This window comes from Castor canadensis, chromosome 3, assembly GCF_047511655.1.
Source record: "Castor canadensis chromosome 3, mCasCan1.hap1v2, whole genome shotgun sequence".
Lineage (NCBI taxonomy): Eukaryota > Metazoa > Chordata > Mammalia > Rodentia > Castoridae > Castor > Castor canadensis.
In genome coordinates, this window is record NC_133388.1 from 17652526 (window position 1) to 17672963 (window position 20438).

At 44.9% G+C, this 20438-nt stretch overlaps 1 protein-coding gene across 6 annotated transcripts in view; it reads right to left on the reverse strand.

The window, feature by feature from the left end:
* The window catches only part of Dglucy (D-glutamate cyclase), a 118680-nt gene that overhangs the window by 21719 nt on the left and 76523 nt on the right, over positions 1 to 20438 (reverse strand). For 3 of the 6 annotated variants that reach the window (XM_074067320.1, XM_020184233.2, XM_074067319.1), the window contains 7 exons: positions 19007 to 19160; positions 16901 to 17099; positions 14398 to 14548; positions 13176 to 13298; positions 10055 to 10258; positions 5405 to 5665; positions 1801 to 1900 (listed from right to left, as the gene is read on the reverse strand). In XM_074067320.1, coding sequence (XP_073923421.1) covers positions 1801 to 1900; positions 5405 to 5665; positions 10055 to 10258; positions 13176 to 13298; positions 14398 to 14548; positions 16901 to 17099; positions 19007 to 19160 — 1192 coding nt within the window. The remainder of the gene's footprint in view (positions 1 to 1800; positions 1901 to 5404; positions 5666 to 10054; positions 10259 to 13175; positions 13299 to 14397; positions 14549 to 16900; positions 17100 to 19006; positions 19161 to 20438) is intronic. The other 3 variants (XM_074067321.1, XM_074067323.1, XM_074067322.1) reach the window with 3 other exon arrangements.

Genomic DNA, 20438 nt, shown 5'->3' on the forward strand with positions numbered 1-20438 from the left:
GCTCCAACATGGATGAACCTTGAAAACATTATGCTAAGTGAAATAACTCAGTCACGAAGAGACAAACATCATATAATTCCACCTATGTGAGGTACTATAGAATCAGAAAGTAGAATGGTGGTTACCAGGGGTTGGGAGGAGAGGGGAATGGGAATAGGTGTTAGATACGTAAAGTTTCAGTTTGAGATGAGTTTAGGAGATGGCTGTGGTGATGGTTGTACATTATGAATGTATTTAATTCCAAAATGCTGGTAGCCAATAAAAATGGTTAAAATAGTAATAAATGCTATGCTATATGTATTTTACCACAATAAGAACTCAACTCAGAATTTTTTTTTGTATAAATATTTTAAAAAATAATCTTCATGTCTATCCAGGTCCTTTGGTAGTGGCAGAATGTGGAATGTCACCTATCCCTTGAGAGGGTGGGCCACCAAGTGGTCTTAGACTGCACCAGATGCTGCACGCCCATGGGAGGAGGTAGTCCCTGAGAAGCAGAATCAACAGAGAAGCCGCTGGGGCTCTGAATCTCCTGGTGGAGCACAGGCCTCCTCCATTGTGGAGAAAAGGCAGGTAGAACAAGAGTCCCACATGGAGGAGACCAGAGCATCTTCGTTTCTGGAGGGAGAACTACAGAGATGTGTTGTGCAAGGGTACTGACTTTTTAATTCAGAAGGACCCACTTACCCATGGTGGGCAGTGTTCCAAGGGGAGAACTGACTCGTCTTCTCCAAGACAGCAGGACCCCCCTCTGCCCACAGCAGATGCCTCTCACCTCCCTCCACATTACACACAGGACACCTGAGGTCCCACCAAGTGGCCTTCCTTGTTTGTCCCTCAGGAGCCAGTACATGCCTTCCTGGTAATCTCTGGGGAATGTCAATATTCCTGATGCTACACACATTTTGAAGCTTTAGGTAGCCTATCAGATCTCTGGTGGCCCTGGATCTTTATCACAGACTCCAGATTCTTCTGGGAGCTGTAATATAGCCATGCCCTCAAGGCCTACAACACTGTGTTTTTAAATTCCATTTGTTATTGGATTGTGAAATAAACTTGTTGGACCAGGTCAGCATTTTTTGAAAAGTGGACTTAACAAGCTAGAACAGAAAAGATCACAGCACACTGCACACAGAGTTAGTGTGTGTCTTGCAATGTTAGAGAGTCATATTGTTTTGGAAACGTCTGTTCCAGTTACACCTGTGTGTGTACTGGTTTGCAGTGCAAAATGTGCTCTGTGTGTTGTTGCCAAAAAAGTGTACAAGACACTGTATTGGAAGAAACACTGTATTACAAGGAACACATCCCTACATACAATAAGCAGGTAGTTTTCAAACGGTTTGACTATGACACACAGTAAGAAGCACACAGTTTCATGAGAGAGCACTTAGTATTGCTATTCAAGCTGTACAGTGTTATTTCTGTCTTATTTTCCAGAGGTGCCGGTTACCCCAATTGAAATGCTGTCATTCTAATGACTCTAATGAGTCATGACCCACAGTTTGAGAGAGACTGCTAGCCTTAGTTTTTTAGATTAAAAATTCTCCCATCTCCTCTCTCTATTAGGACGCCATATCATCTCTCCCTGCTGGCATGGACCTGCTATTTCCAGAGATGCTCTGTGAAGCCCCCCTGTACAATGTGAGACCCCCCACTTCATGTGTTAGTGAACCCCTCTCTTCCTGGGCTCCTGGCTTTGTTATCTCTCAAGGGCTGGGCTGTGCAAACTTAGTTGGCAGTATGAGGAAGATGTGGGCTTTTCTGCCACCATGCACTTAACCCAGGATGGGACATGCATACCTAGGTGACTTGGGGTCTCCATCTTTGCACAGAAATGCCTGAGCATCTTTCACTGATCCACCTTGGTAAGTTAATATTGGGATTTGTGATTTCAGGACACCTTGAAAATAAAAGCAAAGGGTAGACACATCAGCCCTGGGGTCGCACTTTGGAAATTGACATTAGCTTTCAAGAGCCTCTTTGGTAAGAACAGCATGAGCATTATTGAACATGTCCCTTTGTGGAATACTTTGCTAGTAAGACAATGCTATGATATTTAGGATGTTAAATCTATCTTTGGCTCTGAGCAAACTCTAGAGTTTGCAGGGGCTGGAGGGTGGAATCAGGCCAATAGGGACAAGTGACTCTGTTGCATGTAAGTTGTCCTTAATGCCACGTGAACAGAAGGCCTGCTCTGGCCCACTGCCATCAAGAGTGCTAGGTATGCATTTGTGTGCCCAAATGAGAGGGTGACAGTGTGCCAGGCCTCTGCTGAGCACTGATATGCACGCTGTCATTTAATTTTCATAAAAACCATTATTATTTGCATTTTACAGAGGAAGAAAACAGGCTCAGGGGCACCAAGTAGCTTGGTCAAAGCCAAGTACTGATGTCAGTGTCACAACTCCCATTCTGATTCCAGATTCTCACCTGCTTCCCTCCACCCCTGCATATCTTCAGGGGAGCTCAAGAACAATCAAGACAAAGTCCAAGCGACTAGGCCTTGGGTTAGCTACTTATATGGGAATGGTTTCCAAAATTAACTTGACACTTAAAAATAGCAACTTTTCTAATTACAAAAATAACATATATTGTAGAATATGTGGAAGATAAAATAAAATTAATTTGGTTTTCATTAACTAATCTATCTCATAGAAGTTTGGGGAGGAATCCTGGCTTGTTCACTGGCCCAGGATAGTCTTCATGAAGAGCTGAAGAAAGCAGAGAGCCAGGCAGTTTAGATCCAACACATCCAGCTTTGGTTGAAATGGGGTCTAGCCAACTTGTTGCCCTGTGGCCCCATGAGCTCAACCTTCTGAGTAGCTAGGATTATAGGCAAGAGTCACCACACCAGCTTATTTATTCATTTTTAAATGACACTCTTTTTGTTTGTTTGTTTTTTGTGGTACTGGAGTTTGAACTCAGATCCTGACTCTTGCTAGGGAAGTGTTCTACTTCAGCCATGCCTCCCAGCCCTAATTCTATTTGTTTGCTTATTTATTTATTTATTTTTAATTATTTAATTATTTTACGTTGTGACATTTACAAACATTCTTACAATATACCAAATTTATCATAGTTGAATTCATTCCCTCCATCATTCTCCTTTATCTCCCCTCCCCCTATTCCTGGAATAGTTTCAGCAGGTCTCATTTCTCCATTTACATACATGTGTACACAGTATTCACACCATATTCACCCTCCTACTCCCTTTCCCCACATCCTCTCCTCTCCTACTGGTACCAGTCCCTCAGATAGGACCTGTTCTGCCCTCCTGTTCTCTGATTTAAAAAAAATGACATTTTTGTTTGTTTAAGATAGCTATACAGGGAGTTTTCTTGTGACATTTTCATGTATATATGCCCTAATTCTATTTTTAATAATTTGGCAACTGCCATACTGTTTTACATAGCACCAACACAATTTTACAATGCCATTAATAGTGCACAAATGTCAAGTCCAGACTCTTGACTTACCCAAACCTGCTCCACCCATGGTCTTCCCTGCTGTCTTACCTCACAGTAACTCCATCCTCCTAGTTACTCAGGCCAAAATCCTTAGAGTAATCCCTGATTCTCCTATTTTACACCACATCTAATCCACCAGAAATCACATTGACACAGTACACAAATGCATACAAAATCTGTCTACTTCTCACCATCTCCCCCTGTACCTATGTCTTGAAAACAGAACCTGAGACCAGCGTACAGGTGGTTTCTTGGGAGATGGGGCCAGGCAGCTGTTGAGAGGCAACAGGGAAAGTCAGGCTGGATGGAGGGACAACCATCAGGAGGGAAGGTACACTTTCAAGGTCATTGCTGTAGGGCTCAAGTTCTCACAGTTCAACCAAGACCTGTGTGTCTCTGAAAGACAGAAGTCAGGGCATATCTTCTAGCTCCTGTCCCCACAAGACTGAGGGTGGCCTGAAGGGATCAGCCCTGCATTTCCACACAGCTTTGGCCCTGAAGGGCCCTGGCTTGTAGTGGGGTCAGCAGGTCAGTGTGATGCCCAACTTCCCCAGTATTAGTTTCAATCAGCTGCACTGCCCCTTCCAGGTCACCTCCTCTCCCACCCTTGGTAGCCTGACCATCTCTGGTGTCAGCCAGAGATCTTTCACACTGAAGGCAGAGTGTGGCCTTCTTCTACTCAGTGAGATCCTAGGGGCCCCCGGTGCCACTGTGTCCCTTGAAGTCCTCCCCCATCTGGCTTTATCTGTTACCTATAAGTCTCTCTGTATGATTTCCTTTCTCTTCTAGTCTAGGCCTGTGTCCTTTCTTGAACCTGCCACGACCCCCTCTACCTAGGCTCTCCCTGTACTGCAGCCTGGGACACTGTTTCCTCAGTCATTGCAGTCCTCAAGCCCTCATCAGCTTGCAAGATCAAGCTGAGATCAGCTGTAGCCTTCTCCATCAGGTCTTCCCTGACCCTTTTATTTAAAATAGCAGCCCACTGCTGGCCCCTCAGTCCCCATCTCCCTTTTCTAACTCCATTTTTCCATAGCATCTTCATCTTTTAACCTACTATTTGCTTTTGTTCTCATGTGGTTTGTCTGTCACACTCCAGTACTGAATATGTTCCATGGGGACAGGCACATTGTCAGTTTTGCTCACAGATGGATCTCAAGACCCTGAAACAGTGCTAGCACACAGTAGGTGCTCAGTGCACATCTGTGCCTGAGATGGAGTCTGGTGTACAAACAGCCTTTTGGAAACTTCCACATGATGGATACTTTAGGTTGGCCTTACTAGGATTGAAGTCTTTTATATGCTGGAAGGAGACAGGTAGTAGGAAGCAGATTCAACTTACTAGGCTTCTACCTTGTACCTGAGCGACCCTTCCTACAGATGGAAGGGAGGCGAGGGGCAGGGTTTCACACAGCCCAAGGTGACCTTGTGGCTAACTGTAGTATCCACCCCATGTCTTCAACACCTGCAGTCCTAACAGCCATGTGTTCTAGGTGCATCCCTGCCCATCTGGACAAGGTGAGACCCTGCTGTCTGCACCTTTTGACCACTCTATACTCCCCTCCCCCTCCTCAGCTCCAGGGCTGCTCTGGGTTGCTAAGAGCAGTCAGCAGGCCACTTCTCATCTCATAAGAAAACTGCAGGTATACAGGAGGGATCACTTGTTTTACAGCCTGGTGGACTTGAGTTCAAATTTCAGCCCACTATTGCTACCCAGGGAAAATAACCTGGACCTCTTGGAGCCTTAGTCTCTTTCTCTGTAAAATAGAAATGATGTTACTTATGACAAAATGTTGTTCTGAGCTCTGAGGACAACACCCTGTAACAGGGGTGCAACCCTGTAGTAGGGTGCCCAGCAGAAGGGCTGCATGTGTTGGTTCCTCCAGTCTCTGTCCACAAAGGCCTGTTGGGGAAATAAACTAAGCCCATGTCATGCTCACCTTGCTTGACAGTGTCTTCAACAAGCTTCGTGTGCAAACTCAAGGCTCTCTGGTCAACCACCATGGAGACGTTCTTCCCCAAGGCCTGCAGGAAAGCACCCAGAGCAATGGCTCCTGGTGGGCCATCTGTTTCTTCTGGAGGCTTGTGATTGAAATGTGTAGGGAGCCCAGTAGTGACCAGCACTGAGTGGGCATGGGACAGTGACAGAGAGGCCTTCAGTAGCTCATCTTTACACAGCAGGTGCCCGATCCCTCGGTTGCCTAAAATAAAAAAAAATTAAAATGGAGTTATTGTGTCAAAGTAGAAATGTATTCTGACTTTGTGGGCTTATTATTGTCTGCTGTTTGCTTTTTTTTTTTTATTGGGACTGGGATCCCGAGTGGCACGCTACCACTTGAGCCACTCCTCCAGTCCTGTTTTTTTCTTCGAGCAGTCAATTGAAGGGATGTGGCAAACTGTGATTATCTTTTTTTTATCCTAACCTTAGTTTATTTTTTTCCTTATTATCATATTATTGTGGAACTGGGGATACACTGTGATATTTACAAAAGTGCTAATAGTATATCTTAGTTAAATTCTCTCCTCCATCATTCTCCTTTATCTCCCCTCCCCTCCATTCTTAGAATAGTTTCAACAGGTCTCATTTTTCTATTTTCATACATGAGTACATAATATTGGTCACCAGACCACATTCTTGTCTCCTACCTCCCCCAGTAGTAAACGGCCACTGGGTGATGGCTGACCAGCTTCCCTCACAGTGTGGCCACAAGACTGGCTCCCCTCTGGAACATGACTAGAAGTGATGGGTGCCCTGTGGGCCTGGCCTCACACTTCCCATGCATTTTTTTCAAGCTCTTTCCTTCTTCTTGGGGCTGGAATTTTGACAACTAGAGCCCCGTGGGAGTCACATGATATGATGACAGAGCTGCTGGGGCCCTGAGTGGCTGGGTGGAACACAGCTCCTTCTTCCTGACCCAGAACTCTCACTCTGAAGATCTTCCCTAGCTTGTTATGTGGGGGAGGCATAGGCTTCTGCTGTTTTTGAGCAAAGTATCTTGGGGCTTATTTGTTACAGCAGCTCAAAAAACCCTAAATAATGCAAAGAAATATGAGGAGGAAGGGAAATTATACTGCCTTCACTGACCCTAAGACAAGGAGTGGCAGCACAAATATTAGACTGGGAAGTTATCCCCAAAAAATGCAAGTCAGAAAATGAGAAGGAAAAAAAATTGCAGGACTGTGAACGAGCAAGTTAATGCCCAAGGCACCTGGTTCATCTCTGCTTGAGCTCCTCTGAGAAACTGTGGGGTACATGCCTTAAGGTCCTAATCAGTGGATAAGGGACTACGCATTTACCCACTGATTTCTGTTCCTTGCTGGTGGAGGTTATCATCAGGATGCTGATGCCCCGTGCTCTGCAGCTATGCCTGCTGTGGTAGAGGAACCTTTGGGGGACAGAGACTGCCCTTGAGTGGAGGAGCAGAAAGACCCAAGCCTAAGGTGTCGTGCTGGGAGCCACCCACTGTAGCTGCAGGTGAAGCAGAGTAAACTTGGGGGGACACGGGTGGGGCAAGAGTAGTGCATGCTAGGAATGCCCACCAAAGGCTACCAGTATGACCCAGCTGGGCAGCAAACCTCCTGATCCTTGTCAATACCACCTTGCCTCTGTCTATACTCAGCTCACTTCAGAGCAAAACAGTGCCTGCCACATGGAGGTAGAGTGTGACTCCAAACTGAACACCACCCCTACCCCCATCTGTGGTTGAAATTAGAGATGGGCCAAAGAGATTTGAGGGGGCACTGGCTTGTAGATAAGGTACATGAAGAACACAATGGATGCAGGGGTCAGGTTCTCACTGTGGATGAACGGCTCTGGATTTAGAAGCTGGAGACAATTGCAGTGCAAGTACTACATGTGACAGCTATGTGTCCTTGGCCATGTCCCTTGACCTCTCTGAGCCTTGGTTTTCCTATATGGAGAACCAGCAGCAGTGGGAAGCGGGGGTGATACGGTAGAGGAAGGTTGTGGGGATAGGGCCTCTCATTTACTGCTGCTGAAACTGGGAACTGGAACAGTCGGCCTGGAAGGTGATTGGTGTCCTAGATTTGTATATTCCACAGGAGTCAACAACAACTTTCTACCATCTACCTTTGTTTGAACTAAGGGCTTCACACTTGCTAGGCAGGTGCTTTACTACTTAAACCATGACTCCTGCTCTTTGTGCTCTGATTATTTTTGAGATAGAGCCTCATTTTTTGTTCAGGTCAGCCTGGACTGTGTCCTCTTATTTTAAGCTTCCCACAGGCACACACCACCACACCCAGTTTTTTTCTGTTGAGATGGGGGTCTCTCAAACGTTTTTTGCCCTGGCTGGCCTAGGACTGCAATCCTCCTGATTTCATCTTCCCAAGTAGCTAGGATTACAGGCATGAGCCACTGGCACTGGCCACCCTCCCTTTTGAGACAGAATCTTACTATGCAGCCCAGGTTGACTTCACACTCACGATCTTCCTATCACAGCCTCCCAAGGACTGAGATTACAGACATGCACCACCTCGCCCTGATACTTTTCATGTATTTTTCTAATGTTTCTACAATGAACATGAAATAGGGATGATAGGAGAATAAAAACAAAACAATTTTTAAAAACTGGAATATAATCTATTTCCCAAGGCATGGTGAGCCCCAAAGGAAAGAAAAGTACAGAGAGAATTTGGTCAACTGGAAGCTGTGAAGACAATTATAATGATTTTTATCACCCGTGCAAAAATCATTACTATAAATCTTGTATTTCTTTACATCCTCTAGGCACCTCAAGTGCAAGGCCACGTCCCGTTAAGAATGACAGAGTGGCTCTATTTTTATGCCTGATGAGTAATGCCCAGGACACTGTACACTGTCATTGATTTTATATCTGCGTGTTTAATATAGTGGGAATCAAAACCACCTATCTTTCTTGAGGACTGCAGATTGCCCTTAATGGATGAAATCAGCACATCCAGACAGTCATAAATCTGCCTTCCCTGAGCCGCAGGCTGTAAGCCTGAGTCCACAGTTGGCAGGAGCACTGGTGCATGGGAGTGAGTCTGACCTCTGGATTGTCCTTATTAAGCAATGGGTGAACTGAGTCTGTAGTAAATTTACTTCCCAGTTCCTTCTTTTAAAATTTAAGCTAATGGCCAAGTTAATAATTCATCTTTCCTCATGACCCTGTGCTAAGCAGGAGAGCCATCAGCTTGGGTAAGAATGCTTGTGAGGGAGAAAATAACATGGACATATCCACCCAGGAGGTCAACTATGTAAGAGACCCTCTGTATGGAGAGCATATGTATATCTGCCATGGGAACGTCCTCAAAGATGTGTATGTGATAAGCGTTGGTCCCAAATTTATTGTGCTTATTTGCAAAGGAAACCATTATCCTCCACAAAATTAGTGAACGAACAAGTGAATGAATGAATGAACAGTCAATCAAAGAGCTGTTCCTCATGGTTTAGCAGAAAGTTTAGTAGCTGTAGAGACCCTTGTCATTGTGGGGAAGATATGCTCCCAGCCCCAGAGGAGAGAAGAAGCCATTTCTAAGGCTGGTCTTCTCTGTCAGGTTCTCAGCTACAGTATTGGTCAACAGAAGACAGGCTCCAGGTGGTCTGCTCCATGGCCCTGCCAGGTGTGTTCTCCGTAGACAGTCCCCAGAAGCAGCTCTATGTGGGTCATGGGAGTCTGGCTCAGAGAGTCACCTCCCCAAGCTGGCCTCACTTCTCCATGTTTCATGGGGTCCACCACTATTGGTCCCAGTATCTTCTTAAGAAACAGCAGTCAGGTGGGCCATATAAGCTTTCCCCAAACATTCAAAGGGGGTTAGCTCCCAGTTTCAGGATCATAGTCTGTGAGGTGTAGAAGGAATGGGGTGTGAGCCAGGGGATGCTAGAGCATTCTTTTAACTGGCCAGACAAAAATGTGATATACCATCTAGATGCAGATTATATTAGTCAACATTTATGAACCATGGTGGTTGGCGTCAGCAGATGTAGGTTCAAGGTCTGCCCTGACCACCTTAGGTGTATGGGGACTTGGGTAAGTTTAACCTTATGTACTTCAGTTTCCTTTGTAAAGTGAAGTTAGTAAGGCCTGTCTCACAGAGTCACTAGGAGAATTTAATAAGATAAAACACTCAAGTGCTTTTAGCATGATGCTTGACACAAAGTAAAACTCAGTAGATGATACCAATTCCTCTTACCACTTACCACAGCCCTTGGAGGTAGGTATAATTGTCAGTAGACCTGTTACACTTACGAGGAAACTGAAGCAGAGCTTACACCAGAATTCTCTCTTGAGTGGTGGTCAACAAATGAACTGACTATATCCTGCACAACAGTGGGCGAAGTAGTGCCCTCTGCTGGCTTCCTGGGATTAGAAATTTGGCTCCTAAATGTAGATGGAGCTGGAAGGAAAAGCTCTCAACCAGCTCTCACAAACCTCTTCCTAATTGGAAGAATCAGAGCCCTCTAGGGTCTCCATCCCAAATTATATACAGTATAAGAATTAAAAGAATCATACTGTGGATACAGTTTGCACCCTGTCTTTTATTCTGCAAATATCATCAGTGATGGGCATCTTTAGGCCATTAGGTGTGAATGCTGTGTTTCTTACCTGGGTCTATGGCAATTGTTTCTTCTAGTTTTCTGATCTTCTGCACAGCTGCAGCTGACACAATGCTGTAGTGCAAAGGGTCTTGGCTGATGTGGTGGACCTCTGGAACTGTCTTAGGGGTGAGACAACTAGCTGGAGTCTTTGAATCCTTCAGGTGGGTCATAACCGTGCAACCTGGCATGCTGGTGAAAGCCAGTGCAGCCTCTGCAACACACAACAGGGGGTGCTGAGCCCAGCCAGTGCACCAAGCCTGGCCCATTCTCATCACGTCCACTGTGGATGGGCAAGATGGCACTGGCCAACCACTCTACCCACAGCCATCCCTATGCTATGTGCTGACTCCAAAGTCAGAACAAGCTGGCTTATGGGTATAAATGGTTCCCTTCAATGCTTAGGAAAGTGAGGAGTTGAGTATGACAAAAGAAGTGAGGCAGAGCCACAGATGGAGGGGATTCCACCAGTTGAAGCCACAGATATCAGAGGTATTTCCTTCTTGCAATACATGAATCCATCTCACTTTACTTCCCATCCAGCATTAGATTTGGTGTCCTAAAAATGTAGCTTCTATTTTTCTCTTAGCACTTATATTTTGCTTTGCTTTATGCTAACTTTTTCTTTAAAAAGTGTTCCTTCCCCCTATTAGATTTCAGGCCCTGTGAGACACTCTAACATAGTTATTAAGAAGTGGCTTCAGTGTGGAAAATGCACTTGAGTTTTGATCTGTTTTTGTTTTTGGCAGAACTGGGGTTTGAACTCAGGGCTTTGTGTTTGCAAGGCAGGTGCTCTACTGCTTGAGCCACACCTCCAGTCCTGCATTTGAGTTTTCAGATTACCCTCTCTCTATATATCCCTTCCATTACTAAATAATGGTAACGACCCTCATAGTTTCCAGTATGAAACTGGAAAATGCACATAAAAGCGTTTAGCAAAGTGCCTTACACAGAGTAAGATCTTAATAAGCATTTCACATGATTCAGTCAGGCACCAGGTCTTACCTTTGTCCTTGTGCCTGACTTCCAGGTGTGTAATAGTTTCTGTACTTTCTTTACCCCTTCTGTCTTCTTCAGTATCACTGTCATCTTTGAGTACTCTAACTCCACTCAGCTATGTGCTCAAGATGAGGGACTATTGCTTTTGTATCTTAGAATCTCACGGAACACCTTGCACAGATTAGGTGCTCAATAAATGTGAGTTGTATAAATACTAATTTCTTGGATTTCACAGAAACCATAAGATTTCTTAGATTTAATAGAAAGCCAGAGTCAGTATACACTGCAAAGGCAAAATCTACTGATCAATACAAACTTTTAGATAGGATATATAGAGGGAAGAATTAATGGCTCTGATGAATGCAATCATTATTTTTCTGTGTCTTGGAGAGCACTTAAAATTGGTCAGTACAGCTCAGACCACAAGACTTTGCCCCCATCAATGGCACGGGGTGCAGCAATTAATCTATCGCTAATAGCAGTTTACATGTTGAAGTGTGAGGATGATCCATGGTTGTCCCCGACTGATGATGTCATTTGTTCTCCTTCACCAACAAATAAAACTAATGGGTTAGAATGTGTTGGGGTGCCCACAGTAGTGAGATCCATTTTGCAGGGTGTATCCCAGGGCTGGTCACAGGAAAGATGAGTCCACTGTGCTGGGGACTATTTAATGCACATGCGCTGATGTGGATACCCACCCTCCTCCTCATTTAGAAATGCCTGCAAGATTCCCTGAGGATGCCATCTGGTCTCATGCAGTATTCCCAAATCTGGGCTCACAGCACACAATTGGTGCTCAATACATGTATATTAAGTCAATGAATAAGAAGAATCCCATGGATCTGTCATTTATGTCTCATCACTATATTAGAGATAACCTTTCTGTATCATGAAGACATTCTGATAGCCAAACTCAGGAATGCTTTCAAAATAAAGTAACATTATAAATTCTACTCTTTTTGGGGGGACAGTACTTGGGTTTGAATTTAGGGCCTCACACTTGCTAGGCAGGTGCTCTACCACACGAGTCACTCCACCAATCCCCTTAAATTCTTTACAGTGCAAGGGTGGCTGACCTGGCCAGAATCTTGCAGTGTCTATGACAATGGGCTGAAACAGTTATTATTTTTAATGCTTCTATTCCATTCTTGTCTTTCTGTGAGCTACTAAGTGCACCCTCTTGTGTTTCTTCATTGTAATGTTACCCTAGCCCTTTGGAAAAAAAAATACTGATGGCATTACTTTCAATAATTTTGCAAATATAGTTGGCCCCCTGTGGATTGAAAATATTTGAAAGAAAAAAAATTACACCTGTACTGAACATGAACAGACCTTCGCCTTGGTCATTAGTCCCTAAGCAACACAGTATAACAACTATTTACAAGCATTTATGTTATATTATGTATCATAATTATTTGAGAGGTGATTTTAAGTATGCAGAAGAATGTGCATAGTTTATATATAAATACCATGATTTTTATATAAGAAGATTGAGCATCCATGGATTTTGGTATCCAAGGGGGATCCTGGAACCAGTTCCCAAAGTACCCTGAAGGACAACTACAGTGTGAAATGGTTTGTTTAGGTGTGTTTCTTGGTTTCATTTTTTTGTTTTCAAGGCTCTACTAACTTCCAAAATATCTCAAAAAGTCAACCTAAGGGTTGATCCTTCTGTTAGAATGGGCTGTGGGGCTTTAGCATATGGAAATATGTTCAATCAAAAAGTATTTGGGTACTGTAATTCATACCTGTAATCCCAGCTACATGGGAAGCAACATAGGAAGATTTTGAGTTCCAGGCCAGCCCTGGCAAAGTTTACAAGACCCTATCACAAAATCAAAATGAAAACAAAAGGGTGGGCATAGTTCAAGAGGTAGAGTGCTTGCCTAGCAAGCATGAGGTCCTGGGTCCAATCCCTAGTACCATTAAAAAAATGTATTTGAGCTACAAGACAAGGTGAGGAGCCACAGCCCTGGATCAAAAGAAAGAAGGCAGGGAGATAGTCATTGCAGGCTGTAGGCAGGCCTATATTTTCTGTCATTGTACTATAAGCCTGGGTTTTCAAGAACTGGAGATCCACTGGGTTCCATTTCAGGTCAGAGTAGTTGCCTCATTATGCCCCAACATACTGCAGCTGATGACAGCTTCAAGACTGGTCAGTTGAGAAGGCCAGAACACTGGGACGTCCTCTGGCTGACACTCCACGCAATTTCCATAGTCAGGTTTGGAAAGTGCTTTGATTCCCAACAATTCTGAAGATGGAAAAAGAAAATGTAATTCCCCTGGCAGGTATTAGCCAAGTGGGACACATTGAATAGTTTACTCTTTCTCTCTAAGGTACATTAGTTGTAGGATTATCTTAAATTGATTTGGAGGAGGAAAAAAAGGAGAGGAAGGAGGGGAGAAATGGGTGGAAAAGGGGAAGAAGGAGGGGGGAGGAGACTAGGAAGCAAGGCTTTTACAAATCAGGGCCCTCCATAATTGATGGTCCATGTTGACCACTATAGTACTATACTTTTATGGCACAGACTGCTGACAAAGCCAGCATTTATAAGTTTATCTTGTTCCAGACTAGGTCACATGACACTAAGTCATGAGCCCTAAACTGTTGCTACCACCAACAGCAGCCCTAACCCTGGCCATTGACTACCAAGGTGCTGGCAAGGACAGTACCTTGTCCAACCTGTCCCCAGTAATGATAAAACTATTCAGCAGATGCCTTCCTCAGTGTGGTGCTGAGATTATCTTTATATGGCAAAGACATCAATTGCTGACTGTGTTTTTATGGAATTCCAGGATATGCATGATTTCATTCATTACACAGTAGAGCAAATTCAGAGTTCATGGAACTCTTGCTGTCACCCAGGGCCAACCCCAAGCTCCCATTGGGTTCTCTGAGAGCACCAAGAAGTCTGGGTAGCTCCTAGATTTTGATCCTTCACCCTTGGATCTGCTCATTCACTTTCAGGTTGAGCTAATATTCTGGGGATCATATCTCAGTTCCAATGAAAGTCTGGAACAGAGCCTTCTCCTTTCCACATACACGCTGACCAGTGGTGGCCCAGATTAGAGGAAGCTTTGAGTTCAAATGTTGGGACAGAGTCCTGCTGCCGTCCTCTGCTCTCCCTGTCCCTGGATCATTTGAAATTCATAGGAGCTTTATGTAGATCAAAGTTCTTCAATGGATGAGGCTGGCTGGTCTGCCAAGGGCAGTGCCTCTAAACCTAAGGGCACCCAACCGTGATTTATGCTGGAGCATCTGGGCCTCAACCAGAGCCTTCACCTCTGAGGTCCCTGGGGACAGAGCAATGATGTCCCAAGTTGAAGTCACAGACGAGGGTGGACACTGACCTGGGTCGCCAATGTGGATGGGTTGTCCTTGCTCACCTGCCATGGAGCAAGTGACCTGTAACAGCCTTTCCAGCTTGTCCTTGGGAATGGGCCTCATTGTGACCACCAGAGGGCAGCAGAACTCAGCCACAGTGGCACAAGGCACTGTTGTCTGACAAGTCAAATAAAAAATGTTAAAGAATGGAATTAGCACAGATCCAAGCCCTGAGCACCAAGAGTTCATGGCAGCTGAATGAAGGAGGAGCTCCCAGTAGCTGTTACAAAAATACACCTTCTACTTTTAGGTGTCATAGAGATGGGCAGATTTGCTGGTAATTACTGGTTTAAAACAGGGAATCCTAACTTTTTATGTGCCTCAGACCCCTTTGGTAGTCTGGTACAGCTATGGGACACCTGGCCAAAGTAATGTTTTTAACTACATAAAAGAAAACTCATAAGATTCCAATTATAGTACAAATGTAATATATCAAGTTCTGGAAAAACAGAATACAACAATATGCATATTTTTTGCTAACTGCTAGAGGAACAAGACAGCAGATCTACTATCATTGTTTTGAGGTAGTGATCAACGTATAGGGTATTTTTGAGATACTGAGAACTGTATTGTGATATGAAAATACCTGATTTTCTTTGGCAGCCACAAAGTTCCAGAGTCTGCCAATCCAATGGTCATTTTTTGCCAACATTTATAATGGAAGGAAATGCTGAATTTTAATTGGAGGATTATAAAAATTAAACAATACTTTTTTTCCATCCTATTTCACGGTTCTTCTGAGGGGCTGTGGACCACAGGGCAATAACTTCTGAGGAAAATCAGAAGTAGAGAGACCCAAGGGAGAAAAACATCCCAGGGGAACTAGTGTCTGCGACACTTCCAGATACTACACAAGGGGACAGAGGCCTGTCCCTAGACTCATGAGTCTAGGCCTTGCTCCCATCTAACCCAGGATGACCTGGGTGACTTTCTCTGGCAGTATGTTTTTCCCACTCCTGAATGGCTTCTGGTCCCTGCAGTGGGGCTTATGAAAGATTTAGGAAGAGGCCAGGACTATAATCCCCTAGGACAGCCTTGGCCTCTGTCTAAAGGGTTTGCTGTACTACCCTGGCAACAGCAGGATGAAACTTCAGCATGCTGCCAGCCTGGTGTCTTCATGACAGTCCCAGGGAGGGGAAGAAGGCACATGCAGGGCCACTTGCAGAGCCAGGTGATGCTACCCAAGGCTGAGACACCTCCATCTTGGGGTTGATTCATCCGTCCAAGACGCCAATGGAATCCAAAATGGCTGCCTGGCCATCTCTCACAGGGCCAAGGGGCAGAAGGGTGGCTCTGAGACTGAAAGTTGTGTGATAACCATGAGATGAGATGTTGTGGAAAAGCAACAACGGGCATAGTGAGCACTTACTATGGCTTTCACACTGCTGTGCAAGGCAACTTTCAGTTATCACACCTCTTTGAGTGACATTTTAAAGGTGCAGGCCAGGGGTCTGGTTCCAGTTGGTTTGGGAACTTGATCAAGTCCCTGGTCTTTCACTCTCTAGGCCTTTGTTTCTTCCTCTCAAATGAGCCACAAGACCCTGCCCAGCTATTACCTGCTATAAAGGATGTTGTGTTCTATGGCTGGACCCTGCTATGGGTCCCAGCCAGCAGAGGTGGCTCGGCTCCCACCCTTCCCTAGCTTTAAGGAAACCTGAGGCAAATGGCTCACTGTGAAAGGCAGTGCAGGCTGTGGGCGGCCTTGCCTCTGATCAGAGGCAGCTCAGGACTCTGGCACAATCCCAAACCAGGACATTTTAATAAATGTTCCAGAGCTCAGGACAAAATCTCCAATCTGAGTCTTCCATAAACAGAGAAACCTGGAGACCAGCTGTGTTCACTGGTTGACCATGGATCTGGCAAAGTGAATTCTCGAACTTTTCCAAACAGCATCCAGCAAGGGGTCAGTTAAGGAAGGGACTCTCTGGAAGGAAAGCTCAGGTTCAGCAAGGGACAGCACCTAACAGCAGGCACATGCCAGGAGACGCCAACCTGCTATCTTTGTGACCACACAGCAGACAACTCCAGCCAAGAACATGACCCAGCTTTCCAAACAGAGACAACACAGCAGCCAGCAGCCTGGCTGAAAGGCTCTACCACAAATCCCTGGGTCTTAACACAGCCAGCCACTTCCCCCCTGAGATGGTGCACACCTGAACGAGGGATTTCAAACTCTTGCTAATGTGCACTAAATTAAAAAGGGCTGACAAATTCCAAATGAACTAGATTGACACAGCTTCAATAAGCCACCAAGAAGGGCCACACTGGATGCTACAGAAGTATCGGAGGTGGGTGGGAGAGAGGCTGGCTCAGAGAGGTATATTGGCTTTTCTTGGGTTGCACAGCTAGAAAGTGGCTGAGTTGGGGGCTAGAGCTTAGGTTTTCTGCCTCCTATGCTGATATTCTCCACAGGAAAATAAAAGTTTGTCAACATTTTCAGTCCATGCTGCCGGGAGGCTGTGTTCCTACCTTGTATGCTCCAGCATGGCTGAGACCTGCTGGGTTTCTTCTGGAGAGCCCCACTATGCCCAAGGCTCTTTCTAGTGAGAAGCTGCAGTCCAAGACAAAGGTCACCATGTCCTTCAGCTGCTCTGCATAATCCTCCAGTGAGGTCAGGCCGCCTGTGCAGACACCAAACTCATATTTCCGGAATTGGGGACAGACTGTTCTGGGGACACAGGACAAAGCTTATAGTCCCTAGGTTCTCAATGTGGTCTCCTGATGATGCACTTTTTTTTTTTTTTTTTAAAGGACTGGGAAGAGAGAGAGAAAAGTGCTGAAATTTCAGGCACTATCACCTAGGTAGGGAACACAGTTTCCAGCAGGAGACTATGCTGGTATCCTTGAACCATGACCAGATTGAAAGCTATTAAATCTGCATGTACATAATGTAACCTGCCCCCCATCTCACCCCAGTTTATCTCCTAACCCTCAACCTGAGACCAGCTGAATTTGCTAGAATAATGGTGCCCTGCAGGTGGGCCCATCAGGCTGAATGAACTGGACAGAGGTCCTGTGTCTCAGGGACCTCTCAGAGCTGGTAGGGGTGAGGCCCTCCTCTGTCCCTGGAGACACTCACTCCAAAGTCATTTCCAGAGCTGCTCCCCCTGACTAGGCACATGTTAGGTGAGGGGGCTGTGGAGCTGGAGGGGACTCTATCTGAACTTAAGCAGCTCATATCCTACACTGGGAAGTGAGGCTGCATTGAAGGCAGAGAAATGCAATACAGAGCAGCAAATGTTAACAGTCTAGACAGAGCAGAGAGGCAGAGAAGGAGAAACCCATTCCCTTCTACTGCTGTAGTGTGGGTCTGCAGTGTCCCCCCAAAGGCCCTTGTTGAAGGCTTGGTCTCCAGCCTGTGGCACTGTTGGGAAGTGCTGGGACATGTAGGAGGCAGGGCCTAGTGGAAGGAAGTTAGGCCATTGGGGACATGTCCTTGAAGGGGGATATTGGGTTGCCCTACCCCTTCCTATCTCTTTCTTTGATTTCTGTCTACCATGAAGTGAGCTACTGTGCTCCCCACCATGATGTGGGGGCCTCACCACAGGTTCTAAAGCAATATAGTGAGGAGACCATAGACCAAAACCTCTGAAACCATGAGCCAAAATAAACCTTTCCTTCTTATAAGTTACTTATCTCAAGATTTTGTCACAGTAATGGAAAGCTGATTAGTACACTCATGAAGGAGGAGGTGCTGGGTCTTGAGGTATAAATAGGAGTTTACCAGTTGGACAAGAAAGAATGCACACAGAAGATGTGAACCACAGCTAGTCTAGTAGGAGAAATGAGGACTCAGTGGGGAGGGATTATGGAAGCAGAATTCCCAGGGCCATTTATTAGATATATTATACAGCAGCCCCTTGACAATCGGATCCATGGGAATATACCTCAAGACCCACAGCAGATGCCTGAAACTATATCTATTACCAAATCCTATATGTACTATTTTCTCCTATATATAGCACATCTATATAAAGTTTAATTTATAAATTAGGCATTGTAAGGGTTTAGTAATAATAGCTAATATAAAAATAGAACAATTATCACCATATACTGTAATAAAAATCGTTTAAAAGTTCGAGTTGTTTATTTCTGGAATTTTCCCTGTAATATTTTTAGACCTCAGTTGACTGTGGGTAATTGAAACTGTGGAAAGTGATCTGTTGATGAGGGAGGTCTACTTTAAAAGCAGGCTAAAGTCTGGGCAAACACATGCCACCATATTAATGATGGTGTCTCTGGGGGTGGTGATGATGTAAGAATTTTTCTTTTCTTCTTAGTCCTGTGCAGGCAGCTTTCTGGTGTGGGTGATAAAAAGACAGATGGCTATGCCCAAAGGATTTCTTAGAATCCCAAAGATTTTACCCTGGGGCAGGGCAGGAGATAGAGTCAGAGGACAGGAGGTGATGGGGAATGATGGGAAGGGAAGCTTGCTCCCATGCAATTGTCATGAGTGAGGCTCTCTGCCAGGCACTGTGGGGGTCCCTAAGGCTGGACCAAGAAGTCTGATGACAGAGATACCTGGTTGCAGCTTCCCACCCTGAAACATTACTCCCTGAAACTGTGGCTCTTTACCTGGCCTCTGGAGCAGTGCCCAGGGCTGGCAGCATCCACTTGTCTTGCTCACTTTGGCTGAGCAGAGGCAGAGGACCACTATTGGCCTGGCAGAAGCTTTTGAAGGCCAGTGCCAGGGATCTGGGCAGGACCACCACACTGGCTGGTTGGAGCCCTGGGTTAGGTGGGAGAAGGAGGAAAGACACACTCAGTTGCTGCCTGGCAGATCCTTTTAAATTCTACTTTTCATTGATGCATTACAGACACCCAGAAAAGGACACTTAAATGTATTGCTTGGTGAATTTTTCACCAAATGAACACAACCAGCATCAGAATATTGTCAGTACCCAGATACACTTGTCCTGGCCCTTACACCTACCATCCCCTTCAAAGGTGGCCACTTATCCAACTTCTAACACCACATATTACCTTTTCCTGTCCTCAGATTTCATATAGTAGAACCATATTCCATGTGTCTTTTAAGCCCTAATTCTTTTACTAAACAATACATTTGGCAGCTTCATCCACACTGCTGTGTTTAACAGTAGTCCATTCATAATCATTGATGAATGGCATATAACACAATGACTATCTCCCCAAGCCTAATGTGGATGCACACGTGAGGAGTTTCCAGTTTGGGGTTGTTACAAATTTGCTACCATGATCATTTTAGAGCGAGCATTTTGAGAAACAATGTGCCTTTCTTTCTGCTTGGTGTATTCCTGGATGGTAGGGTAAATGCACAGTCAGCTTTACTGGATACTGCCCTGCAGTTTTCCAAAGTGGCTATATCGATTGGCACTCCCACCAGTGGTGGGTGCCTCCCATACTTGGGATTGCTTCTTGTCTTTTTTTTTTGGCCATCTGGCTGCTGTGTAGTGAGTGATGTCACATCATGACTGTAATATGCATCACCTTAATGACCAGTGTGACCAAGTGCCTTTTCATCTGTGTCATTGGCCATTTGGTTAATCTTTTGGGGAAAGACACTGTTGATGTCTTTTGTCTGGGCAGATTGATTCCTGATTCTTGAATGAGCAGGCTCATATAATCTTCAATTTCCTCCCCCCACCCCAAAGACAGTCTTAACAGCTCTTTGACCCTGGGCAGTGGCTTTTCATCTCTTGGTCTGTTTTCCCATGTGGAAGATGGCAGTAATCACACCTACCTCAAAGAGACCTCAGTGAATTAAGGCATGGAAATTAGTTAACACACCAATGTTCAGGAAGCAGGGGGTGGAGATACATTCATAAACATTTAAATGTCCATAGATGCTTAAAATTATGGTCCAGAAAAATATTTATTGATTATATTGAAAGATGTTTCTGATGTATTGCTAAAAGCATAATTCTAGATAACAAAATGGTAAGCTTGACATGTTCTCCTTTTTATAAAATTGATGAGAGAAAGAACCTGAAGGACATAGATTTACATATTAATCATGTTTGTCTTT